Raw genomic sequence first — 17033 nt, forward strand, 5'->3', positions numbered from 1 at the left:
GTCCAAGGGCACTTAAATTTGACATGTTGATGCCTAAATGACAACTTTTGGTGCCTAGAAAATGCAAGATTGACCTCCAAGACTAACAATCACCTAAAAACACTTCTCACACCTAAAACCCAAGCATAAAACATGTCTAAAACCTTTTCAAAACAAAAACCACATTAAAAACTCATTTTTCCATCATTTTGCCAGGCAACACCAAACTGGCAGCTTTGAGCAAAAAGATGAAAACAAGAAACCAAAACCACACAATGAGTTCAAAACTCATCCAAACAACCTAGAACAACTTCAAAAACATCTAAGGCAACTTTCCAACTTAAAACTAACAAAAATCAAACCTGTGATGAAAATGAAGCTGAGAATGAAGCTAGGTGCTCCTGCACCATTTATCAATCCATGTGAGAGATTCAATCCAATCCCAAATTGATAAATGTCACCTTGAGAGGGCTTGAGAGGAGATGTAAAAGGCATTAAATGCCCGAGGAGACATGGAGGTTACCTTAGGAGGTAAGGCTATGGTTAGGTTAGTGGATAACCAATGGATAAAGCCTTTACCCAATGGGTAAACTCTTGTGCAAGGGTTAATAGGATAGCTAGGATCAAAGCCATGCATGCTTGATGAGACCCTTGGGTTTAGCTAAGGGTTAAGTTAGAGAGAAAGTATCTAACCATGCGGGAAGGTTGAGTTAACCATTAATGATAGGAAAACTTTGGGGACAAATTTGTAAGAGTCCTTCCAAATTTGGGGAACTCAACAAGTTAGCTTGTTGAAGGAAACAAAGTCTTAAATGCATTTAGAAGACTTTCTTCCAAATTTTGGAAGTGACCTCAAATTTAGGTAAAATACATGATTAGGAGTTGATTAGGCTAATTAAAAGGGATTAGAAGAATCTAGAAGGCTCTAGAAGAGGTTTAGGAGGCAAGTGGGAGATGTAGGATTTTGCAAGTGGGTGAAGGAAAAAAAATTAATCAAAATAAAATTTATTTATTTTAATTTTGGTTGCAACTTCCATTTGTAGGATTTTGCAAGTGGGGGGGATTTTTAAATAAATTTAGATTTACTTAAATGTAAAAGGGGTTTTAATTAAATGTAGATTTAATTAAAATGGCTAGAGGGGGAATTTTATTAAATGTAAATTTAATTAAATGGGAAGAGGATTTTAATTAAATAAACAAGATTTATTTAACTAGATGGCTTAGGGTATTTAATCAAACCTTGGTTTAATTAATTTTTAGAAGAAAGAGGCTAAATTTAAATCTTTAATTTGATTAATAGGTTAATTAGAAGAACATGGATAATTAAATGAATAAAATTCACTTAATTTGTTGTGCAACTTTTAGGTGTCTACTATGTGTGTGTGTGTGTGTGTATACACACACACACATATAGTGAAATTTGGAATATCAAACTATTGTAAAACCAAGAAAGATCCAACCACATAAAACCCTAGTTCTACAATCAAGAATCCACCATACACCAATATATACGTGTGTGTGTGTGTGTGTGTGTATGTACACACACACACACACAGTGAAATTTGGAATATCAAAACTATTGTAAAACCAAGAAAGATTCAACCACATAAAACCCTAGTTCTACAATCAAGAATCCACCATACAACAATGAAGAACTTAAAACATGCAAATCACAACAAAATAGAAAGATTATACCATTCACATGCTTAGTAGGGTTTGATCTCCATTGTTTCCTATCTCCATTGATCTTGTTTCATATATTTGCTCTCAGATTTTGTATTATGTACGCGAGCTCAACGGAGAACGTATTGTGGTTGTGAAGTCGCTTGATCACAAGTAGGCTAGATTGCATTGGTTAGATTGCTCTAGATTAGGGTTGATAAAGATGAGAGCATCCTCGTATATAGAAGACATCTTAGAAAATGGAGCGATAAGATTAAGAGGTAAAGGATAAATGGTTGGTTAGGATTAAATGGTAGGTAGAGAAAACAATAAAATATGAAGGGGGTAGTTAGGATAAAATCAAGAGATAAATGACAAGTGTCATGGAAGGAAAAAACTAATGGATTAATTAAATAAATGAAAATCTATTTAATTAATAGAAAAAGTGAGAACAATTAAATAAATAAAATATTTATTTAATTTAGGTAAGGATAATTTAAACAAATAAAAATATTTATTTGAATAAGGAAAGGCTAGAAAATGATAAATGAATTAATTAAATAATAAATATCTATTTAATTAATAGAAGACTTAAGATAAAATAATTAAATAAATCAACAGTTTATTTAATTAAGCTAGGAAAAGTTTAGGTGTCTACAATACATGTATATATATGTATATGTATATGTATGTATGTATGTACACATGGTGACTATTACTTTGATGTTCCCTCCAAGTCGCAAGATCAAGTTGCTTAACATATCTTTTACATCAAGTGACTTGCCATATCATGAAGAGTACTAGATGCTATACACCCATTCTTGAGTCAATGATAATGTTGTCATTCGTGTTATGGTTGAACCTACTAGCATGGTTAATGTTATAATAAAGGAGATAATCTTCATTAATGGTCTATGTAGGGCCCAATATGACAAGTCTAATGCCACCATCCGCTCATGATGGCCTTTTTGTACCACCTTTTGGATCTATCTCCTTGGTAGTCTTTGTAGGACAAAGGTAATGTTCACAATATTTGTCATGATTCCAGAGTCCAACCTAATCAAAGTGAAACTAGGCATCCCCTAGATGGTTTTTGTGGATACAGTCCCCTCTCTAGTCCACAAATGCTTAAATTTTCCTCATAAGGGCATTGCACACACAATCCATTATACCAGATATAAGCCACTAGTGTCTCTTGAGAGCTTTTCTCTTGATCATTTTTGGCCTACTCCATTAACACCAAGTAGAAGTTAGGTTTCTATTGTAGATACATACATTAGGTGAATCTTTGTATGTAGGGATATAAAATTTGCATACGTCAAGGTCAAGTACGTTGTCAAAGGTCATTTGGACGAACTAAGATCAAATTTGTAGGTGTGAAATCAACCTCACACATTCTCAAAACAACTTAGCTCGTATTTTACTAATCTACTTCCAATACATCTAAAATTAGATGACACTCAATTATAATTAAAAAATTACAATAAAAATAATCCTTTCACAAATCTTAACATCTAAATTTTACAATCCATCACAATTTAAATTAATTAATTAAATTATTAATTTTTTTCAATATTAAAATTAAAATACACAAGTATTTTATATATTTATATATCATCACATAACTTTTTCATATAAACTTATTCATGACTATTAAATTTATTTAAACAATAACTAGTTTTATTCAAACACATAATAATTATTTTGTTTTCGCTTACTATTACTATTCAAACCCAATCACTAAATCACATTGGAGCCCACCCAAACTAGAGCCTCGTCTTTATTATTGGCCAATGCTTATCACAAACCACATAAAACGTTGAGTTTTATTAATTTAATGATTTAAAATATTGCAGAATATATTTTACTAAAAGAGAAATAAAACTGCAATGCATTTGTAGGGACAAGCACCGCTTGACTCGGGTTAATTATATGGTTTTATATTTTACGAGGTAAGGGTATCACAAGAATAGAATTCATGAGCTGACTTCTGTTAACTATATATGCAATAATTCAAATACGCTTCAATGTGTTTCATCTCGACGTCATTAACGAGGTTTGTTAAATATCACAGTTGCACTTGTTAATCTCTGATCTTGACAGCCTACAGGTCTAGGTTTTATATATCTGGTTTGTTTTATGTATCATGTATGTAGACATTTAAGTGGATATTTTCTGACAAGATTTTTTTTTTCAAAAACAAGGAGTTTATTATAGAGATTGAACAAATTTGATAACTGGAGTGATGGAGACTACTATTCCAAAATATCTTTGAAAATAAAACATTAAAATTCTTCTATTTTTTAAAAATTCTTATGCAAACGGAAACAGTGGAAAATTATACCCACGGATCGTCATCTTTGAAAAGAAATCCACCCACTATTTGGAACCATGCTAGTCACAAGTAATTGGAGCAATGAGATCAAGAAAAGACTAAGTAAAAGCTGTCACCTCCGAGGGCGGTAAGGGTGACGATGAACACAGAACGATTTCAAGGTAGTATTCAGTAAAAAAATTGCAAAATAATTTGCAGTTATTCAAACGGCGAAGAAATCTGTAGCCTATAAATTCCTATAAATTAGTTTACCTACATATACAACTTCAACCTAACAGGTAAGACGAGCGATAAGTTGTAGAATGTGCAGAATGACAGGTTTAGTGGTGGTGAGAGTGGTATGCGATGATAATATTCGGTTATTTGGAGTTGGAAGGTTGAGCAACTGAGAGAGAAGGCGCAGATTTGAGTTTTATTGATCAGCTAAGATGAATGTTGTGAAGTCTCAGGTGTGGCAGCCTTGTAATCGTAAGCGTGGTACTGCATAATCTGTAATAAAGTGCCGGCATAATCTGTAATAAAGTGCGTATATATCATTTATGGGAGAAAAATGAGCACGCAAAGAACTCGTGTGGGAAAGTATGAATTGGGGCGCACGGTGGGAGAGGGCAATTTTTCCAAGGTGAAATTTGCGAGGAATGTGGAGAGCGGAGAAAGTGTTGCCATCAAGATCATGGATAAGGACACATTGCTCAAACACAAGATGGTCAAGCAGGTACTACTACTTAGATCTTTATCCAATTTCCATTCTTTCTTTATCCGTTTCGCTTCCGGTCAGTTTATGCACAACTTTTTCGCTAGACTCCTATCCTGTGGACTCCACCAGCAACATAAAACACTCCATACGTTAGAAAAAAGAAACAGAAAAAAGGAAAAAAAAATTCCCTCAATCTAGGAAAACTGCACATGTAAAAGCGACAGGGGTTATGTTCATGAGTGGTATGTTTGGAAATAACCATGTGATTTTCTTTTGCAAATGCTGATCCATCATCAGAATACACAATACAAATAAAATTACACAGTTATCTTCAGAAACATATTACTCATTTAATGGACTATAAATATATCATTTATTTATAGACTCTGGAAAAATCATGTCTACTGGATTTTACTCTTAGTTGAGATCATACCAAAAATTAACAGGGTTTTGAGGAAATGGTAACGACAATGGAGAGATTTTATCAATTCATTTTAATAAAATTCCATTAAAACTTTAAATATTTTTAATGTTCCTCACCACCTATCCATTCCTTCTTCTTTTCCCAGTCTACTTATGAACATAGCCCAGATAAACACAGCAGAAAATTTAATGAATCACTCTGTAAATATCAGACCAAAAATTAAGGATTTTCAATGAAAAGGTAGCAACAATGTAAAACAACAGAAAGATTCTCAGTCCGTTTTACAGTTATATCCATTAAAAAATTAACAGGACAGCAGTGTTCTTTCTTTCAAATTTCTTCTTTTTATGAATTTATGGTGTAGCTGTTATGTGCCCTTTTTCGAATTAGAGCCATGGAGAAGACCTCTCGCATAGGCTAAAGGATAAAGCAAAAGAAATGGTTATAATATGATTTTAAGTTGGTCTCGGTAATTTATTATTTAAGTGGATCCTCTCTGCCGTGCTGCCGGACACAGAATTGTGTCGCGGCCTAGCCGGTGGCTCTCTACCTCTCTTCCCCATTAGGGGTACCACTTCTGGGTGGTCTTTTGGGGGCATTGGGAAATTGGAATTCGACTAGGATTGCTCCTGGGTGGCCTGCTGCTGACTCTTTGAAGTGGTTCCCGCAGCTCGCTCTAGTGATTTCACCGGCTCACATTGATTATCAAGATAAAGACAAAGATACTGATGAAGGATGGGATGTCCTTGATGTCACTGCAGACCCCATTGATGTATGGGGTAGGCCAAGTGAACTAGACCCTCCCCCTCCTCCTAGTACTATTGCTCTTGCCACTTAGTGGCTTTGTTATTTGGATATTTTATTTTGGGCCCAGACCAGTGTGACTCTTGGGGTGTGATCTTGTATCCACCCATCGTTTTTTGTGAATACGTGTACTTTTATTTTCTAAATTAATAGAATGCTGGCATATATTTATTAAAACAAAAGTATTTTTAAATACTTAATTTGGAAAGGTAGCATTTTTAAATAGTTTGGAAAGGAAGTTCAATTCAAGGGTTCGAAAGGTTTAAAAAGGTGGCAATTGGCATCATTTGGCATTTTCACTTTCCAAATTTGAGCTTTGGTTCAATCTTTACAACCAAGGATGATAACCCTTGGTCGCTTGGAAATGCGGAGGATCATTTCTGGATTTGGGGACAAAATCCCTCATCTTTGTTTAGGGCATCTCCAAATAGGGTTGCATTGAAGCTGAATTTTGGTAATTTTCATACACATTTTCATGCTAGAGCATTCAGATTTGCAAGCAAACATTGAAGAGCGTTATTGTTGATTTAAGGGTATATAGCTATAATTCATTTCTGATTTGGTAATCCACATGAATCCTTTGGTAATCTGCAGCATGCCATAAATTTCACTAGGGAGACTGGAGCATATTTACATACCAAAGAAGGGCAAATGATTTAATTGAGTGAGTGCAGCTCTTGGAAGAAGTTCATGCAATTTTGAAGCTGGTCTTGCAGCCACATCAGTCCTTGTCACAGTTTTGTTGTCATTGCCTATTATTGGAGAAGGGATGTTGCGAAATTATGTGATTCTGATAGTCCAAGCCCAAGGCATATTTTGGAGGGGCAGTTATCACATATTAATTTCTCTCAGTAATGTGCAACACCTATTTGTGACTGCCGTAGATGATGAAAGGCATTCCCAAACATTAGTTTTCATATATACCTGCTAATTCATCTTCCACAAGGGATTAAGGTGTATCAATCATCATTGTAGCTTCTGTATATGTCATTTTTAAGCTGCTGTACTGCAGAAAATAAACTTGAATTCTTATCTTTTGTGGTTGTTGCCCAAGCACTAACTGAATTCACATAATACACCGATGTTGTAGTAGCTGGACGATTAAATTTGAGTTCATATTGGTGTTCACATTTATTGAAATGATTCAGATCTGAGATTACTTTCCAACCTAGGGTTTGTGGTGCATTTTCCAGCCACTCATTGTTTTGATCTGCATTTATTATTCCGTTCAGTTTGTTGAATCGGTTTCAAAATCAGTAAAATACAAAAAATCGTAAAAAGTCTAGATTGAGGCCATCAGAGTATCCCTTCTTACTGCTTATCTGCAATCTTCTCATGGCTTCTGCCCAGGGAGGGCTTGCTTAGCAGCTGTAATTCTTTGGATTTTCTTGCTCAAATTCATCTCCGAAGAATCCTCTAAGTTTTAAAACTGCAAAAGGATGGAATATTTTTCTTAAATTGTGGATTAGATGTTGCTTTCCTAGTTCTTTTGATTTTCTTGCTTAAAGTGGTTCACATGGAACCTGCCAATTTAAAAAAAGAAAGTAGAAATACTTCACTAAATCAGATTAATAATAATAAGAGGTTAATTACTAATTGGTATGCATAGGTCAAGAACTCCCAACAAATTTTAAGTCAAAGTGCCACCAAGGCACAAACAACTACAAAGTCACTAAGTTCAAGTTGTCTTACTAGAGAAAGTGACAGATCGCCTCGGGAAGGAGGATTATTCTAAGAAGAGGGCTCACCAAGGGAGGATACAGAACCTCACAGAAATCGTAAGCGTCATGAAGAATCAAAGGCACAAGCACTTCCCACCTAGGTGGAGGAGGCATAAAAGCTCCTAATCAACTTTATCTTGGGCTAAAGATGCTCGCCTAGAAGGTCTAGTAGCAATATTTCCATGTAGAGACAGACTCCATCCCCTTTTCCAAGGAGAAAGGGGAGAGAAGTGGTTGTGATTGTATGAATGGTTCTTGTATTGTAGTGTTGGGGTTGATGAACCTTCGGGTGGGTTGTCAGGTAGAATTATACTCATGGTGCATGGAGTGCTTCCCTAGTGATTAAGAAGGCTTTAGAGGCATTGAAACTCCAAAGCCACTTTTTCAGCTTGCACCTACATATTAAAGAACATAGAGGTGAGTACATAAATATTTTGATCAATAAAGAATTGCTTCAAATCTCCTTAGTATTCAAGATAGAAAAATTCCTAGACTTCCAACATTGAAAAAAACTAGTGGCTCCATAAAAATTCTAAATGCTAGCAATATAAGTCAACCACTGGCAATATCCCCAAACAAAGCATGTCTTTGAGAGAAAGATCCAAGATGTAAGAGCGAGAAAAGGTTGTATAGCCAAATCCAAGCACTTCGGATTTGTAGACAAGTTGAAAAAAGATGCTTGAAAGTCTAAAGTCTATTAGAAGCACAACATATTGGATAGGGAATTTTGATATGAAGCTTTTCATCTAAAGAAATCCCTCGGTAAATTAGACAAAAAGTACAAGTGTTGTCTTCAGCCTTGAATGCCAAATTCACTTGAGTTGAAAGAGTTAGGTCTAGTGTGAAGAATATAATCACCGATAGGGGGTCTGACCTACCAAATTTTGAGGAAAGGGACTAAGAATCTTGTATAGAATCCTTGAAACGTATTTTTTAAAAGCATATCACAACTCCAAAGATAATACTTCACCTAGACAGAAGTTGGTTGAAGACTCAACTTATACAACATTAAAGGCATAAATTACAAAATGTGAAGGATATAAGGAAAATAAGAACTAGTAAGCTTTTATTTCCTCTAAATGATAGGCTAGGTCTAGACTCCTATCTTGGAAGTAACAAGACCCAAAATAGTTCAAATGCATTTTCTAAAAACCTTCAAAGCTTTGATGCTTGGAGTCACAGCTAGAGGTACACTAAAGTAATTAGTGATGGAGGATCATTAAATGTTATGGTTATTAAAGGAAAGACCACTCCTAAAACCATCTCTAGGCCATTTGAGGAATGATTTGACCAACTCAAAAAATTTCCAAGTGGTAAGGGAAACAAATGAACCTTCAATTTTAATTGGGGCCAAAGTGATGAGAAGTGTACGGAAACCAACTCCTTTGCAGACTTTCTTGACATAATGCATTCCATTTTTTATTCAATCCTTGAGTTGAATCTACCAAGCCTTTGAGCCTTAAATGGAATGAATAATCCACTTGGTGGACAAAGCACAATTCTTTGTCTATGGACATTTATTATGCCCATTCCTCCTTTGCCTTGTGAAATGCAGCAAAGATTTTAGGTGATTATGTGAAAATGTCAGGTTTGCTTGGCATAGGCCTTGAGGAAATCACATAGTAGATTGGGGAGCCTGTCATGAGCCACTATAGAAGGATCCAAGCATGAAGAATAATACACATGACTCACAACAAGGACTTTAGGGAAAATCTGAAACTTACCAACCAAGGAAAGAGGCATGGTGATTCAATTCACAATTTTTTCCCCATGCATTGCAACACATACTGCTAAAGGATGGAAGAAGAAATCTCAAAAGAAAAGGGAATGCCAAATAATTTGACCATTTCTCTTCAACTCTTTCTTTACCAATGATTTGAACTTTTGAAATTTCTTAAACACATTTGATTTTGAATTCAAGAAAAACACCCACATTTTCCTTCTAAAATCATCAACAAAAAAAGAAAGTACCTAGTGCCAATGGCTGATGTCATATTCATTGGTCCACAAATGTTTGCATGAACCTGTTGTACGACTCTTGAGGCTCTTGAAGCATCTCCATTTGAAAAAGGAGTTCAGTGTTGTTTCCTTGCTTGGCAATCTCTGCAAACAATCTCTATCTACTGTTGGGTGTCAGGTAAGTCCTCTATAAAATTTTCTCGTGCTAATCAAGAGACAATATAAGTTGAGGTGATCATACACATTGATGCCATAGTGTACTGATATCCGATGCACTCTTGGCTACCAATGCACGCTCCTAAACTTGTCGAATACCAACAAGCCGATACAAACCATGATCTTTGATACCAACCATAATGGTTTTCTTGGATTCCTTGTCAACTATATAGTATTTGTGTTTTCTAAATATGACATCCAAATTGAGACAATGACACATAATTTAGCTCATTGAGAGCAAATTGATCTCCATTACTGACATAGTACACATTGAGAAAAATGAGATTTGTTCCTCCAAAAGATATTTGCACATTTCCTCTACCAACAACTGTGTACTCATCAGCACCGAAGATCGTTGAATCTGAGCAAGTCGTGTAATCCATGAGCCAATCTTCCCTATGAGTTAAATGTTGAGATGCTCCAAAATCTATGTACCACAAAGAAGACTTTGCCTGATTTGCTGTAATAATCACCCTCAAACTATTTTTGGAAATATGGGATAGCTTTCAATTGAAGTGAAATACATAACAACTTTCTTTCCACTTTTTGATTGTCCAGATCCCGGGAAGGGCAAGGTGAGAGCATACGGTGTTCTGGATTACAAAGTAATGAAAGTAAACTGTTGAAAGAAGGGCATCAGGTAGCAAGCTGGCCAACCTACTTATTCAATAAGATTCATGCAATATAGGAAACTAAGCGTCCTCTTATTCAATGGGTATTGAAATGGCACATCCACTTTCATGGGAAAGCTTAGGGGCACATCCACTTTTCAGTGGGAAAGTTTATATAAACTGAAAGTAAATAACAATTGGGGCGCATCCATTAAAAGTGGAAAAGCTTATACAACTGAAAGTAAATAGAAAGCTCCTTCCACTTGTCCAGTGGTGTGCGATTACAAAACCACTTGTTCAAACTGAAAGTAAATAACAATTGCGGCACATCCATTAAAAGTGGGAAAGCTTATACAACTGAAACTAAATAGAAAGCTCCTTCCACTTGTCCAGTGGTGTGCGATTACAAAACCACTTGTTCAGTGGGAAAGTATCAACAATAACCAAATATATTCATTAGTGATATTACCATCTAGTGTTACAATCCAAAGTGCAAGAAAGGAATGCCTTTTGCAGTATGGCCATCCAAAGCACTGCAACCTTAGTCCATGAGCATATTTATCATCAAATGTGAAGTGGGTTAGCTGCTTATATAGAAACTAGTAATAAAAATGGCATATAACAACTCCAAATCAACTCCTACTAGCATGAACAAGCGCCAAACAAGGAACTTCAGCACGTACCTCTTGTGAGTGATGTAAAATGCATAGGCAAAGGTTTGAAAACTTTTATTCCTTGCTGGTAATAACTTTTGTGCAGGTTTTTCATGAGATTGCAGCATTGAAAAGCTACGACCATCCAAACAAATCATCCAAAATGCTTACCATATTGATAAGGATCTCCTTCAATACTAGTCTTCAAATTAAACCTCTTCAATAACTATGCAAAACACCTAGATGGACCAAAAGGACAGTTTGCAGGTCTGAAATACCAGAGAATACAAGTGTTGCAGGTTTAAAAACTATTGAAAAATCATTCAAACACCCTTTAATCAGAAAAGTCCACTCCCAGATGTCAAACATTAGCAATAGGTTTATTCAGTGCCACTAATCAGCACTTAAAGATCAAGAAAAAGGGGTGGCTCATACTCAAAAACCACATGCTAGGTCTGAGAAAAATATTATTGGATGCTGATTTACTAAGGACACCAAACAACAATCCCTCATAACTTCACATTAGATCATTTGTTCATCATGAAACAACTAGCAAGTGATAGATATGTTCAAGTTGCCAACAAAGACTGAAATCTGTGCACTCGTAAGGCAGTGACTCCTTTCCATTTTCCCATACTAGTATAGTAGGGGTTCAACTAGCAAGGGCAATGGTATGGCCTAGCCAACATCAAATCTTATACATGGGTCTTGTATGGCTTGCAAAGGGAGTAATAGAGGCATTTCAAACTTCTAAGAAAGTTAGAAAGACATTTAGCAAATTCACCCACCAATGGCTTCCCAAGAGATAGTATGGTCTAAAGAAAGGAAGTGGTATAGCCCAGAAATAACCACTTAAAATCACCTTCAAAAATATTCTGATAATTCTGCAAAATGATAAACAATCACACCTCTAAAACTAGAAAACATCAAATACCTCTATGGCTGAAAGCAACAAACTGAAAACTTCAATTTGCACAATGATGATTCTTGAAAGAAACCACTCAAAAATATGTAGGGATTATCTCTCAAATCGAGAACTAGGAATCTAGAGAAGGTTTCTGTCCTTTGAAGATTGTCGAAGAATTTCTAGGTTTAATCTGACAACATAACAATATCAATCAACATTGTGTGTCCAAATGAGCTCTCTCAACCTCCTTAAATAGCTTTTGAAGGGCAAATACCCAATTTGAAATTATAAAATAATCCACTTTCCCACTAAAAAGACCTTTTAAGAGATTAATAAACTTTTTCATTTGTAAAAGTCCCTTATTTCTCCTAGGCATCCAACTTGAGGGACAAAAACACCTTTTTAAAATGATATTAAGTAATGAATTTAACAGTAAAACATTAGAAACTTAAGTGAATAATTAAAATATCTCACCTGAGTTGTAATAAGTACCGCAACGACCTCAGAATTCAATTCTGACCATGCCATGAGGAAACTGAAGCAATAGAATAATGATTGGAGCCAACTGGATGACTTACTAAAATAGAATGATCTCCAAGAAGTTTGGAGAAAACTTTGGAGTCCAAAAACACTTCCGTAAGTGTCATTGCGATCCATATTACTAATTGGGATCATTGCCAAAAATAGAAATCCTGAATTACTGCACCTACTTCCTCCAAGAACTAGCTTATGAGGCTTACGAATTGAGCCAAAAGCTCACAAATCAATTCGACTCAAATTGGGGACACTACATCTGTTGGTCATTTGGCCATAAAGGCATAGAAGGCTGACTTGCGACATGAGCCTTTTGTGGAGGTCTTGGTTGGATTTTTGTTACTGATGTGATATTTTCTCAGATTCTTCAAAGTATCTTCATTATTCCCTTGAATTTTCCTTTGAGGCCACTTGCCTTTTCCATTGTCCTTGGATGTAAAGGATTGTTCCACACTTGGTGTATCATTGTTGCTATTAAACTAATTCTGTTTGTCCTGCTGCAAGAACTTATGGCACAACTCTTCAAACTTCAGGTCAAAACTGGTAGATGTGATGTTGAGTGTCTCAATGAAATGTTCATATGCCCATGGTAAGATTTTTAGCATAATAACCACCATATCTTCTTCTTCCATCTTATGACCTATGGTTGACAATTGATTGTGAACATCTTTGATTTTCATCAAATGTGCCTACAAAGACATTTTCGCATTCATCATGATGGAGAAAAACATATTTTTCAAGAAGGCCTTGCCTTTATTTGACATTTCGTGCAGATCTCACAAGTACTTCCAAATTTTCGTAGAGGTTGTGCCTATTTGAACCTCCAAAAGCATTTCATATAGTTTTGATAACTTGATCAGCATGATAGCTTCACGGTCATGCTCATCAAACTTGGCTTGGTCTTTACCTGCAATCATTGGCTTAGTGTGGAGATAGAAAAAACCATCAAAGAGATACTGTATATGGGGTGTATTAGACCCAGTTCGAGTCCCTTTGCTTCTTCAGTTGAAAATTTTGTACACTTGGGAAATATACAAAATTGTGGTTTCAACCACAGCACCTGAGTAAAACTCTCCTAATTAAGGGAAGGCTCCCCCTATCTAACTACAACTTTGAAAATAAAATAAGATGGGACAGCAATCTTTCTTCTTCTTTCAAGAAAGACAATATCTTTTTCTCTTCACAGAAAAGCATAGCAATTGAATATGAATAGCAATAACCACTTTCAAATGAAATGAGAGAAAGGAAATGAAGTTTCCTGAAAGCGCAAAGACTTCCGTCACTTCCTTCGGGATGGGACGACAATATCAAGCTCAAAGACTTGATTATGTGAAGTCCTATCTACCCTTTTCTACACTAATGCTATAAAGAACAAGTTATGACAGCTCAAAGACTGAAAAACACTATTCTTTTCTTCTTTAAAACAATGAGAAGTAGTGTAAGCTCAAAGACTCACAGCTATTTCCCACAAAATCTATTACTAAATTCTCCTAAGAACAAGTGAAAGCACAAAGACTTGCAGCTTCTCTCAACAAAATATTTATTTTAATCTATATTAAACTCAACTACTTGCAGCACAAAGACTGCAAATTAGATGTGATTAAGCTCTTTAAGAACACTTGTAAGAAAGATAATATAGAACACTAACTCAAGAATGTAGCACAAAGACTCAAAGCTTGAGCAATTTCCTTCTATTCCTTTCAATTCTTGAATTTACACATGAAAGCTCAAAGACTTATTTGCTGTAAATTTGGCAGAGTTTTTGCTTGCTTTCCAAAAGATAAAGATTACAATAGACCCCTCAAGTATTTATAAAAGAGGAGTCTTGAGAAAAAGGTGGGAGGATCCTAACTAACTTGAGAGATTCTCTCAACCACCAAGACTTATTCAATAACTAACTAAGACTTCAATAATTAACTAAGACTTATTCCAACTATAGTCCTAATTGGACACAACTTGTAGTTGCCTTACATGTAATTACAAAAGTGCAAGTAATGTGTAACTTGCATTTTACAAAAAATACTTTTACATGTAACTTGTCAAAACAAAATTACAATTAAAGATTACAAAGGTGGAAAAATACAACTAAGTGTTGAAAAACACTTAAGTTGCATTACGTGAAGACACGAATCCTTTAAATTTCTAGATGCTCGTTTGTAGTTCCTCGGGATTCGGTTCATGGGTGTTCTTGGCAACAACCATGGTCTTCACAATAGTGTCATGACACCGGAGGAGCCCAGAGTTGTTTTTATCTAGGATAGACTCGATTTCATGCAAAAAGGCTTGATGTTTCATCAATATCTGAATTGAAGCGGCCGAGAATTGTTCACTCCTCCATTCATTATGAATCCTCATCTGTAAATCAGCAAGAACTTCTTATTTTGGAATCGGCTCTCCATCCTGACTTACTATGTTGCAAGAGGCCCTTTCACAATGTGAGACAATATCTCAGAAAACTTCACCCCGGAATCTCTTTGCATCACCGATCTCCTCAATGAGGGATTTAAGAACAAGGGCCTTGTTTTCCAAGAGTTCTTCAAATTCTAAGTACATGATCCTGGAAGAGATGATGGCATGCTCCTGCAAAACACTCAGCTGTTGTTGGGGCATGGTACGCCAAATTGTCAAACTTTCTTCAACACTTTCTAGATTCTTTTTGAAAGCATTAGAGGTCTGATCCAGTTTCTCCCCAATGGTCTCTAACTTAGACATCATCTGAAAAATGTCTTTCATTACCCGTGCACATAGATCATGAAGCTGATCAACCTAGGAATCTAGTGCTTGTCCTTCTGAGTAGCCCTTTCCACTCCACGAATCGATTCTTGAGAACTAGAAGAACCTATGGATTTACTCCCTTCAGCAACAGGTTTTGTGATTTTATGAACGGCTGCCATAAGTTGTCGGTTTTCATCTTCTAGCTTGTCTTTCTTTGCTAGAAGCTCATCACACCTTTGCACCAGCGAAGCAACAAAAAACTGAGCATCATGTTTAATGACCTCATGCGTTTGTTTACCCAACTTTATCCTTGTAACCTTATAATCGGCAGCTGACATTTCCTCAAGTGGCTTATCTGCAATAGGTTCCACAATTTCAGCTACCTTCATCTTGTTGCTGTCAACAGTTACTCTAGAGATAGTCTTGGCTTTCTTAGCAACTTTGGATCTGGACTGTTTCAGTTGCTGATAATCAAAGGCATCAGGTGAGATTTCTTGCTTCTTCCTTTTCGGAGTAAAAGAACTGAGCCGTGGAGGCAAAGTCATCAACTCCCTTTCAGTAGCAGCTATAGGCGAAGGAGAAGCAGTTTCTGTTTGAATCACCGTGGTCATCCTGGGAGGAATATTTGTTTGGATAGCGACCACGTTTTGCTGAGTTACCAATGGGCAGGCAGATTGCCTCATAAACTCTTCAAAATCAGAAGTGGAAGTATCAATTTCTGATAATTGGATGCAAGTAGGAATATCCATAGGAATTTCCAACACAGTCTCTTGTTGATGATCAGGAGATGGCTCATAAGCTGAAATGAGAATAGCATTCTGAGGAGATTCATCCACAAGAAAATCAAGAGGAGAAAGAGGCATCTCAATGAAAACTGGAGGAATGATCTCATGAGGTGAGTTTGAAACTGGAGACTTAGGAGCATCATCAGATTGCTGCCCTTCTTCTGGATTATCCAGATCGATCACTTGAACATGAAATCGTGATTTTTCCTTCCCACGAACTGTCGTCTCCTCAGGAGGAAGCATTACTGCACGACTAACTCGCAACTGGATTCTTGTTCCCGAAGATGATGCACCTTCCTTGTTGTCAACCTGAATCTCAGACTTACGTCCAAGAGGCCCCGTAGAATCATCTTCTTTTTCAACCTTGATTTTTATAAGTCTAACAGCATTATTTTTCAACCATGCGTTAGTGTTAGCCAAGATAGGCTGAAATCTCTCAAGGATGGATATGCACTCTTTGTATGACCATTGGATCAAAGGAAGTGGAGCTTCCTCAACCCTCCGAGAAATGTATTTAGGATCAAGTATGTGCCCATCATCAATCATCCCTTGTGGGATATCCACCAAGTTCAAATCAACAATTTGCTCAACAATGAGCTTGCAGTAATCCATCCTTAGAACTTTGGCTTCTATGTGGAGATCTACCTAGATGTCCTCAATGCGATGCACATGCACAAAGGATTTCTTGATCTTCTCCTTCATACCCCTGTAATCAAAATCAACTCTAGGTTTAAACTTTTTGAGCTTGATTTCCTGCAATTTAGTCTCCATGGCCTTAGCTTTCACAGATGTGACAAGGGAATACTAGCTAATTTTCAGTGGATTTGTGGTAGAGATCCCCATTCCAACTTTGTGTCTAGCAGACTGAAAAGTGTGGACAGCCATGATCTGTCTTCCCAACTCCATAAGAATGATCTTATCAGTTGGGTATCTGGGAAGCATATATGGCTGACCACCATAGCATCCGATCCTCATATAGGTGAAGGTGGGAAACTGTAGAAACAAACATCCATATTCGCACACCCTTTCCC

At 36.3% G+C, this 17033-nt stretch overlaps 1 protein-coding gene across 2 annotated transcripts in view; it reads left to right on the forward strand.

The window, feature by feature from the left end:
* The first annotated feature begins 3599 nt into the window (after positions 1–3599).
* The window catches only part of LOC131029070 (CBL-interacting protein kinase 23), a 206962-nt gene continuing 193528 nt past the window's right edge, over positions 3600–17033 (forward strand). The window contains exon 1 of one of the 2 annotated variants that reach the window (XM_057959465.2): positions 3600–3697. Coding sequence is in view for 1 of the 2 variants with exons in the window: in XM_057959464.2 (XP_057815447.1) it covers positions 4527–4691 (165 nt within the window). In the remaining variant the exon portion in view is untranslated. Of the gene's footprint in view, positions 3698–3739; positions 4692–17033 lie in introns of those variants that run through there. The other variant, XM_057959464.2, reaches the window with a different exon arrangement.

The sequence above is a fragment of the Cryptomeria japonica genome, chromosome 3, assembly GCF_030272615.1.
Source record: "Cryptomeria japonica chromosome 3, Sugi_1.0, whole genome shotgun sequence".
NCBI lineage: Eukaryota > Viridiplantae > Streptophyta > Pinopsida > Cupressales > Cupressaceae > Cryptomeria > Cryptomeria japonica.